At 36.4% G+C, this 11083-nt stretch overlaps 1 protein-coding gene and 1 long non-coding RNA gene across 3 annotated transcripts; one reads left to right on the forward strand and one right to left on the reverse strand.

Moving 5' to 3' along the window:
- Positions 1-1054: 1054 nt before the first annotated feature.
- Positions 1055-1954, forward strand: LOC140179657 (uncharacterized). Its single transcript, XR_011873397.1, has 2 exons — positions 1055-1311; positions 1417-1954. It is a non-coding gene; the product is annotated as an uncharacterized lncRNA (long non-coding RNA).
- A 1984-nt stretch (positions 1955-3938) lies between these two features.
- LOC112743214 (zinc finger CCCH domain-containing protein 40) lies at positions 3939-8509 on the reverse strand. Of its 2 annotated transcripts, none has more exons than XM_025792424.3 (5): positions 8186-8509; positions 7760-8026; positions 6842-7111; positions 5431-5654; positions 3939-5154 (listed from the first exon to the last, which is right to left on the reverse strand). In XM_025792424.3, exons 2-5 carry the CDS (start codon positions 7862-7864, stop codon positions 4269-4271), a joined length of 1485 nt encoding a protein of 494 aa, XP_025648209.1. In that variant the 5' UTR covers positions 7865-8026; positions 8186-8509; the 3' UTR covers positions 3939-4268. The 2 variants fall into 2 exon arrangements, with proteins under 2 accessions (XP_025648209.1, XP_072075229.1); XM_072219128.1 differs by having other exon boundaries at positions 8154-8506.
- Positions 8510-11083: the final 2574 nt, after the last annotated feature.

An 11083-nucleotide genomic window follows, 5' to 3' on the forward strand; every position in this document is an offset into this window, starting at 1 on the left:
TGTTAAGTGTTTCTTTCTAATAGCTTGCTTCCCTGACTGTCGAGTCCTTGCCCTTTCTCATCTTCATCTTCATCTATAGCATATTTTCATAGAATTTTTTCTGAAATAAATAAAAAAAAGTATTATTTTCAAAAACAAACTATTTCAATTTTTAATTTTCGGAATGTTTTTTTTTTTGTTTAAGATGAGTTTGTCGCACCTCGGCAAACTTCACCTAAATTCTCCCTAAAATTCAACAAAATTCAAATTTCAAAGCTATTATCATAATCTCCAAGAGTACATAGGAGTACACAAACAACTAATATGACTTCTTCAACATCACCGATAACAATGACTACCATTATCATTATCTCTAGAAATATACAGGTACACAAGAATAAGTCATATTTAACCAGATTTTTTTTTATTATAAACTAGAGACGATGATAAGTTCATTGTGAAGCTTAAGAATTCGAGTCAGCCAATTATTTCTGAGAATTCGAAGTGGTTACCGAAATTGAGGAGAACTCTGTTAATATTATAGAATTCGCCGACAGATATAGCGAACTTGCCTAAAATTAAAAAAAATTGATATTTAAAGTGAAAATAATTTCTTTTTGAAAATAATATTTTTTTATTTATTTCAGAAAAAAATCCTATTCCCATAATACACTCCTTTGCAGTTAGTGTACATGTGTTTTTCTTTCTGCTTTTTTCCTTCAATTTTACTGGAAGCATCTCTCATGACCCACTTCATTATTTCCGTATTGTCTTCCTAGTATGAAATGTTGAGGCTTTCTTTTCTTTTTAGTCTCCATTTCTTTTCCTGTCAAGCCTGGGATGTTTATTTTAAGATTTGAATTCTCTAAATTTTGAATTTAATTTTAGAAGGTAAAATATGATCATTCATAATTTATTTCATAGATAAGACCAAAAAAAATATAAAAAAAGAAAACATTCAAGAATGAGATATCTCACTTTATCCTCTTAAAATAAAAATTTAAAATTTAGAAGATTCAAATTCTTCATTTTGTGTCCCATGGGCTAAGGCCAATTTCTTCCATGTTGTAAAGCCGCCTGTTCACAATCTCTTCGCCCCTTGGACCTTGAATTCGTGAGCTATTTCCATGAAAGATGGAATGGGCCTCTTCCAGTTGGAAGACACAATATGTATTTCTATCCCCTTGTCTACCTGTTTTCTACAACCTTTTTTTATTTTTTTTTGTCTTTTTCTTGTTTGTCTTTGACCTCCTTCAGATTGTGGATGACTGACTCAAGAAGAATAATCAAATCAGGATCTTGCCCCACTGTTCCTCTTCCTTCCTCACGTGGGTAAGACTCTCTTTCTCCTTCTTTCTTTTACCACCCCTAATCTTTATCCCTTACTTTCTAGCTTTTCCTAATGTCATTTCTTCCTCGGATATGTCAATTATCCAGAGGTCATTGCTGCTCTCCTCAGTTCCTTGGTTCTTCCCACTCTCATCTCCCTTGTTTGGTTCCCCACGCGCTCCTTCTTCTTCGTTTGGCGCCTGCTGCCATTCTTCCCTACATTTTTGCAGTGGTCGGACTCCGTCAGTGCTTAGCTTAGCTGTGTATTTGGGCTTAGAAGGATCCCAGCAAGCCATCTCCATGGGTCTGTTACAGTTTTTCTTTTCATGCCCTATAATACCACAATGGAATCAAATGCAGTTTTGAAGTCTTTCATATTTTAGATTCACCCATACATTTGCTTAGGGGTGCACATGGGTCGGGTGAAGCCGGGTTTGATGGGACCCAGACCCGACCCGAAATATACACCGGGTCTATTTATTAGACCCGAACCCGACCCTAGACCCGATGAAACCAATACACTTTCGGGCCACAATTATACCGGGTGAAAACCGGGTGAAAACCGGGCCATTAACATTACATTACGTTGATACCTTCTTGTAAGCTAGCATGTAAAAATATCCAGATTTCCAAGACTCCAACTATTATTTAACATGATAAAATTTACTTAGAAAAATATAACAAGAATCAATCCTTCTTTACAATTAAAGCATAACCACAATCAATACTAAAGCAAAACCACAATCAATACTAATATTGTCTAATAATATCAAATATTTAAATCAATACAAATAACACAATATTATGCATTAGTCTAAAGTCTTATGCATTCTAAACATAAAACATTAACTTATAGTCTTATAATGACTAATAACACAAAATATTAAGGTTTACAATACTTAAATTCCACATAAAAATAGTCATGATCCATCACTAATAACACAAAATATTAATTATATATGATGACCGGGCCATCGGGCCGACTTTGGGTGACCCGAGCTATGGCCCGGACCCGACCCGAAATAATGACCGGGTCTATTTTTGAGACCCTAACCCGACCCTAAACCCGATGAAATCACACCAAATTAGCCCCTAAAGTGTTCGGGCCCGGGCCGGGCCTTCGGGCCGGACCGGGTCTGTGCACCCCTACATTTGCTTGATCTCCTTTATCGATCCAAAATCCATTTAGGAGAGGTTTGGTGATGTCAATGGCCACCTTGAACCTGAGGGAATTCCTCTTCAAAGTTCCATCCTCCAGAGAGTCGTCTAACTATTCCGATCAGGTTTCCTATTTCTCTTGTCGTTTCTGCCTTCAATAATTCCATAAGAATCCTGTGTAGTTGAATCCAAAAGTCCATACGGTCATGGCTAACCTCATGGGCAGATTCTCCGTAGTGCCATTCTTGTAGGTTAAACAAATTACCCTTAATGCTCCACGGTCCGCTTTCTTTAAATCTTCTTCCAGTTCTGTTGTCTTTGAAGCTAATGAGAATCGTGTTTCTTCCTACTTCTGAGATAGAGACATCCTTGGTATTGCCCCACATCCAAGTATGGAATTCCTGCTGACCTTGAATATGACTTCCTTATCTAGAAGAATCTTCCCCACCATGTTGAAACAGTCGGCATTGAATCCTGGGCTTGAGTTGGGCTTGAGTTGGGTTTGATACTGATGATCTTTCCTTCTATGAAGTCGGTCCCATAGTTATCCATGTTGCTTTCACTGGTCCCGGTGTGGTTATTGGTGATGTAGTTAAGGTGGGTTTGGTAGGGAGATATGCTGTGTTATTCGGTTATAGTTGTTGTGCTTGTTAGGGGTTTCAGTTTGGGATGGTGATGGCTGTTTATTGGTGTCGGTGAGGGTTGGTGAGGAGGTTTGGATAAGACATAGTTTATATTCCTGTTGTTAATGTTGATGTTGTTAAGCTTGTGTATCGATTGAGAAGGGGCCAACACGGTTAAAATTTCAGGGATGATTAAGCTGATGCTGAGCGGTGGAGTCTATGACGGGTTTGGTTTGGATCATTGATACTTGGGGAATGCATTGAAGATATCTAGAGGTTTAATAGTGTGATTAAAGGACGCTTCTAGGCTTAAAGACGAGGTGCAAATAAAGCAGAGTGTTTTAAGCTGGTAAATGCAGGTGGTGTTTGTTTAAAGAACCTAAAGTTCTAAGCTCCTCTCCAGTCAAGAGGGAATTTCCCACTACCAGGGAATCATCACACACGCTTCATTATGCCCAATTAACCTACAGTAGTAACAGAAAGATGGTAACCTGAAGTACACCAAAGCATACCTTTTGTTTGTAAGCATTGTTAAGGATAGGCTTGCGTGCATGTTCTCGTCCAATATCACGAGGGAATAATAGTAGGGCCCTTTTTTCTTGTTGCATGTTGCAGTTATCATTCCGGTCATTTTGAATGGCCTGACTTCAATACGATACATCATCGCAAAGAAACAAAATTAAACAATAAAAAACAAAGAATGTAGAAATTTAAATGGAAAAGCAAATTGTCAATCAATCTTTTACAACGTAAATTATACGGAAACTACCCATCCCTTCCCTACCCTCATCATGACATCATTAATAAGTCAATTTCGTCGGAATTTTGTAAAAGCATCAAATATTACAGTTCTAGATCAACCAATGCCTACCATTCTTCTCAAATTATTTGAAGGTAAAAACCATTCTTGTTCACCTAAGATAACACATTATGATTTACCACCAAGTAATCCTAAAGCAGCGCACCGCAACAGTCAGCAACAAAGCCAGAAGTTACAAAAGCACAAAATCAAATCATGTAACAACTTGTTCAAGCCACAAGGCTATGTCATGCTATCTGAAATAGCAAATTGACAACCTGCGCCAAAATATCTTCCCTGACATGATCAGTTTGGGAATAATTAAACATACTAGAACACAAGTATACGGGTCCTCTAGAACACAAGTATATGGGTAAATCTCACTGCTGCTGTGACCCTGATGCTGATGTTCCAGCTTCAGCTGGTGCAGATCCAGAGCCAACCTGTCCAGACCCTGTTTGTGAAGAACCTGGCTGCATCGGATGATGGTGATATGGATGATTTGCAGCTGGTGGCTGAGATGGCACCATTTGAGCACTATATGGTGGTGGATATTGCTGATACGGGGGAACTGGTGGCATATAACCATATGGAGGAGGATAATACTGATGAGGAGGCTGATGATGATATTGGCCAGGAGGAGGAGGAGGCATCATTGGATGGGTATAATGTTGTTGCATTTGTGGCTTCTCCATACTGGGTTTGTTCTCACCTGATCCACTAGGTCCACCTGGAGGACCCTCTTGAGATGGAATAAGAGCACCCATTCTTTGAGGATCCATTGAAGGGTAATAGCTTCTTTCTTGCTGAGGAGGAGGTGGATTGTTATAGTAAGGCATTCCTTGGCCTAGATCCTGGTTCTGCTGTTGCGATATAACTGCACGAGGCAACAACCCACTGTGAGCCACAGCTGCTTGCTGCCTTGCTTGATCAGAGCCATCTGACTCCGGTTTTGCTGTCTGAGGCCTGCCCCACATCAGCTTTAGCCTTAGGCCTTTAATAACCAGCTTGTTGGATAGTTCTTCGGCTGCCTTTTCTGCACCTTCTCTGGTTGTATAGGTTACAAAAGCACAAGCCCGTTGAAGAACCATTTTTATAGATTCAATTTCACCATGCGCATAGAAGTGATCCCGCAAGTCCTGCTCAGTGACCCTAGCATCAAGTCCACCAACATAAAGGGTTTTGATGCTCTCATCCTCGGGAGCCTCCAGAGAGGTCATCTCTCCAGCCTTGCCAAGTAGCTTCAAAGCCACAGGATCATTGACACTACAGGTTTAGAAACATGAAAAGAAAAAAGGTGGGTGCATTAAAAGAGTGAAATCTAAACAGTGGGTCATCATGGAGAATAACCAGAACATAAATAGACGAATGCCTGATGAACCATCAACTACCTCCTCAATGATGGACAATCCTCAAATTTATGCTAATGTTAAGGACATTAAAGGAAACAATAAATAAATAACTGGAAGAAACAAGCAATTGAAAGAGACATCATATAAGAAAAACCCATCATCAAATGAGGGAGCCATTAACCATACATACCCATAATAACGATCTTTAATATTTTGTTGAGACAGCTCCCCAGTTACTGGCATCTCATGCCGATAAGGGCATTCAGCTCCTCTAGTACATTCACCCCTTATGTAGAAACTGCAAATATGTGCCCGGTTTCTTTTGTAATATGGTGTTGTCCTTTGTAGCTTCAAGATAGTATCATTTGGGCGTGCTTTACCATAAGAAGATTCATAATCTATACCAGCTCTAGCCTGCACCATACTACATTCTTAGTACACAGATCATCATTGACTAATGACCTTGTCAAACAACGAACATAATTTTAAAACTCAAACTATGGCTTAGTTTGGTAAAACTTTTATTTTTTAAAAGTAGTTTATAAAAGCTAGCTTTTAAAAAATAGCTTTTTAAAAAGTGTAGCGTTTATATTTGGTAAATCAAATTAAAAATAATTTTTAATAAACACAAGTAGTAACAATTACGTTTAGTAAAATAGTTTTTAAAATTTAAAAATACTATAAAGGACATAAATTTAAGTGCTAAATTTGAAAATTAGTTAATATATGAAGTTATATTAGACTTTAAATTTTGAAAAGTACAAGTCAACTTTGAAAAGCTCCACCTTAGTTGCTTTTAGAAGTATCTTGATCTTTTAAAAGCTACAAGCACAAGCACATTGTCTTTTTGATTTACCAAACACAAAAATGAGGAGCTTATACTTTTAAAAAGCACAAGCACATTTTCGAAAAGTTTTACCAAACCAAGCCTAAACCAAGCCTATATTGACTGGAAGCAATAAAGAAGAAATTATAAACTCTAATAGCCAGTGCAAATGAAGATATGAAAAATCATAGTTCTATGGTTGACGATTTTGCAAAATCAAAAATCACTTTATCATGCTTCAATTAGCAATGCCCTAAGCAAGAAAGTGTAATGAAGCATTTAATATGTAAGGATCACATCAAAAACAACTCGAAAATCCTATAAAACCATGTATGTTGCATGAATTTAGAAGTCACAAAGAAGTAGGAAGATATAATCATGACAATTGTGCTTTCTCTAGGACTCCATTTTCCGTTGAGTGGATTTTGCATCATTTTAATATACAAGAGAATTCAAACAGTTTTGGTACAAGCAGTAAAATTCCAGTAACAGTCCATAGACAATACCCATCATAGTAGCAAAAACAGATTTATTTTAAACATGCAAGGATCTATGGAAGGGCTTATTCAATTTAGGTTCAACTCAATAAACCAGAAATTGAAAGATTTGATTAACCTAACCACAATTTATATGCAAACTAAAACAATAAACATAACCTTAGGAGCAAACTATGTAATCATTTAACAAATAGCTGAAAAACATCATTACATTTCCCATTTTCAATTATGTTAACTTATTATCAACTATAGGTATGACTGATAATGAAAAAGTATACCTTGCGGTCGTGCTCTTCAGCAAAATACTCCCTATTAACATCACTTTTTGGAATGGCATCATTGGAATCAATACTGAGAGCTGTGTCACGGACTTGAACTGGCAGCCCGTATTCTAGATCCAGAAGACACACTTGACAGACATTTTTCAACTTGCTACATGTCTGGCAGATCTCAGTCTTTTTATACCTCGCATCCCGACCAGGTCTCCATCTGAAGACAGTAAATGGCCGTGTACAAATCTTGCATTCCTTGTCATACTCAGCTCTTGTCTGCATCCAAATACCCACACGTACAAGACAAAGCAATTAAACAAACAATCAAGTTTCGGTTTAAAACAGCTGACATCTAAAATAAACTCCATTTATTTATGGAAGCCCCCTCACCGGGGCATAAAAATCAGTATGGTGTTGTCCTTATTAACTCCTCTATGGAGAATAAAGTTAATGCTCCATGATATCAGATATAATAAATATAAATATATATACCATTGCACTGGCTCAATAAAGTTATAAATTCAATAATGGACTCTGAAATTCATCATGCCTCCATACTTGCTGAATATGGGGTGGAAAGCCAAGCATACCCTAAACCACTAAATTTTGTTGTGTTCCAAACCATAAGAATCCAAAATCCTACACTCCAACTAATCAAGCTCAACTCAATTTGATCCTTCCCCTGCTAGTTTATTTTCCCTCACAATTATAGTTTATTTATGGAGAATATAGGTTTATTTAAGGAGAATAAACTATAGGTTATTTAATGAGGTCTCGCAGACCTAACCCAACTTCTCAAGAAACCACAACAAAATGAAATGAAATAACAGTATCACATTCCCTTTCATGCTACCTGAAATCTAATAATAATCCTTTCAATATTGGTAAAGTAGAGGAATTGAAAGGAACAGAGTAGAGACGAACCATTCGAACGTAAGGGTTGTCGCCAAGGCAGGACTCGCAGATGATGGGGAAGTCTGCGCGCTCCCACCCGTCAGCTTCATGGTCCCTCAGCAAGCGGTGCGCCATGGACGTCGGATTTCGATTGATTGGATGGACGGTCCTCGATTAGGGTTTGGGGGTTTTGATTCGCAAACAGCTATGCGCTCAACTTTTCTCGGAGAACAGAATGAGGAAAAGCGAATCACCGTAAGAGATTATTGGGCGCGGTTCAAATGCTCCACTTGTAACCTGAAACAATTAAGGTTCAGTGCTCCATTTTATTTAACCGGTGAAAGATAAAGTTAACTTGATGTATATATTTACAATTTAACAGTTCCAGGAAAAAAACAAACATAAACAAACAAAGAGTCCTAACCGGAGCAAGGGGTCGTAGGACAAAGGACCTACCGGAACTAAGGCAGCGGTGGAAGAACGACACAGCCGAAGAGACGGTATGAAGCAAGGATGACGGCAACGGGAGGAAGCGTAGAGGGCAACGACTGAAACATGGGAAACGGCGGACCCAGACGAAAGCACGGGAGGCGGCAGAGCGAAGGCCAGCGGCGGCAGAGTGAAATGCGCCGTATCAAAGAGAGAGAGAGAGAGAAGAGAGGTGCTGTAGAGGGAGAAGGGAGGACGAGAAGGGGTTGGGATTGGGGTTGGGGTTGCGGTTGGGAGTTGGGAGCGTTAGGGTTAGGATCGGTTCCCCCCTTTGGTTATGGGACCCGTTCTTTTAAGTTTTTAAAAAAGAAAATATATAGTAAACCAATGGAATATTTGTATAATGTGTATAATGGAGATTTATGAAGTATTAGAGATATAATTATTAGTATTATCTTTTTTTATCAGCTGAAACTTTTGGGATGAGTAGTATCATGACATGGTATTAAGACGAGTGGTTATGGGTCCCTTTTTTTAAGTTTTTTTAAAAAAAAGAAAATATAGTAAGCCAATGGAATATTTGTACAATGTGTACAATAGAAGTTTATGGAGTATTAGAGATATGTGTTACTTTTCTTTATCAGATGAAGCTTTTGGAATGAGTGGTATCATGACATGGTATTAGAACAAGTGGTTTGTTTATTATCCCTACTCGGATGGTTATTCTAAATAGTATGGGTGATGTTCATTGTGTAATCATATTCGGATGTTTATTATATATTGTACACTTAGACCATTGGCTCCCTAGCAGTATTCTTTAAAAAAAAACTTAATAACCATACCAGAACTTCGGTTTGTCTAGTTCTGATGCAATTTTCCCGGTTTTTGAATTTAGTTGTTATCCGAATAAACTAAGGTTGTGAGAATCGAACCGATCAATGAACTAATAAAATGACTAATTTAATGATTTAATAGTCCAGTAAAAATTTAATCGATTTAATTAAATATAAAAAATTTAATATATAATATATAATTTTAAATATTTAAATTTAATTATTCTACCTTAATAAAATCTAAAACTTCACAATTTTACATAATAAATTATCCATAATTTAATATTAAAATTTTTTAAATAACTTCAAATATCAAAATTTATAAATAAAATAAATTAAATATATGAATGACAAACACATAACAAACAAGTTTTCAACTAATCAAAATTTGTCTGGAGAAGAACCCGTTTAAAATTCTCAGACAGCATTATCTTGTGGTTATTGATGACTTTATGATTTATGATTGTTCTATTTTCAACATACTGCCAAAAAATCAACAAATAAATTGAACAATTATAACAGAATCAGCAAATAAATTGAACAATTCTTCAATATATAATGAAAAAATCAACAAATAAATTGAACAATTTAACAGAATAAACAAATAAATTGAACAATTCAACAGAACCAGCAAATAAATTGTTCCACATTCAACAAAATATTCAATTCAACTATTATTCCAGAAAATTAGCAACTTAGAAAAAGGCAATATTAACAAAATCCTTAAACCCTACACAGCAACTCAGAAATAAATTGAACAAGCAGAAATAAATTGAACCAGTAGTGCTTACCGGCAACGAGGGAGAAAGGAAAGTCATGGCGACAGAGGAATGGGAAGAGACGGCGATAGAAGATGGGAAGTGAATTCTGACAGAGAGCGAGAGATCACTCAAAGAGGGACGTTGAGCTCGGACACACACACACACACAGAGAGAGAGAGAGAGAGAGAGAGAGAGAGAGAGAGAGCTCGAAGAAACGACGACCGAGGAAAGTTCGAAGAGACGGTGACACCACAAGCTTGAAAAGACCTTTGTGCGACGGCGAGAAGAGGAACGATGAGAAGAGGGATGGACGAACCTTCCACAGGTGACGATGGTACCCACGGTCTGTCCCGCCAACAGCGATAACACCCTCTAACGGAGGAGACGAATTCAGTCGTTTAGGGTTCTTCCAAAGAGATGGGTGTTTCTGAAAGAGAGTGAATGGCTGAATCATTTTTAGGGTATATTACCAAACTAGTAACCCTAAAAAAACTAATCGGTTTTGGTAATTTTATCAGTTAACTACAGGTTCGGATGGTTTTCAACCCGATTTTTTTACAAGACGGTTTTTAGTGTCAACCGAATCAATCAGATGACCAATTTCTAGTTAACCCGATTGAACTAGTCAGTCCGGTTCGATTTTCAGAACAATGGTATATACCGAATAAAAAAGCGCATTGCTTCCTTATTGGAGCACCAATTTTTTGAATAATGATATAGATGGCTAGTTCTATGGTGGAAAAATTATTTTTGGGTATTTTAGGCTGCATTTGAAAGAGAGATTGAGACTGAGAGATAGAGACTGAAAGACAGATACTTATGTACTATTTAGAGTGTATGTTGTGACCCATGTTATATTCGTTAATGGTTTATGTTATAATATTTTTAAGGAGTTGACTTAAAATTATAATATGATATATAAATTTATAATATAATTTAAAGTATACTAAAATATTAGGACATTATCATATAGATATTTTTTTATTTGTTCGTTAGATTCAACTATATAGGATCCTGAAAATTATGCAATTATGTAATTAATTGTTTTTTTTATATAATTATTATATTGATCATTTACATTACTGAGACTATTTTTAATATTAATATTTATAAATATGTTATTATTTATATAATTGATTGAATCATCTTATTTATTTAAATTTAATTCTATTGAATTAATTATTCAAGGTGCCATCGCTATTTCTATTATTAAATTTTTTTTAATATTATTTAACAATTCTAATAACATAATAACAATTAAAAAAAGTAAGACGGTACAAAATTGCAATGACGATAAGATTGAAATACCCGTGATAAAATTATGTTGATAA

Source organism: Arachis hypogaea, chromosome 2 (genome assembly GCF_003086295.3).
Source record: "Arachis hypogaea cultivar Tifrunner chromosome 2, arahy.Tifrunner.gnm2.J5K5, whole genome shotgun sequence".
Classification (NCBI taxonomy): Eukaryota; Viridiplantae; Streptophyta; class Magnoliopsida; order Fabales; family Fabaceae; genus Arachis; species Arachis hypogaea.

What these genes read in the sequence shown, in the direction of transcription:
- LOC112743214 (XM_025792424.3), bottom strand. Translation starts at nt 7,864, where the DNA reads ATGGCGCACCGCTTGCTGAGGGACCATGAAGCTGACGGGTGGGAGCGC. An exon ending in ACAACCCTTACGTTCGAATG is followed by an intron (nt 7,112 to 7,759) that starts GTTCGTCTCTAC and finishes ATTTGGATGCAG; the next exon opens with ACAAGAGCTGAGTATGACAA. An exon ending in ATTAAAGATCGTTATTATGG is followed by an intron (nt 5,155 to 5,430) that starts GTATGTATGGTT and finishes CTAAACCTGTAG; the next exon opens with TGTCAATGATCCTGTGGCTT.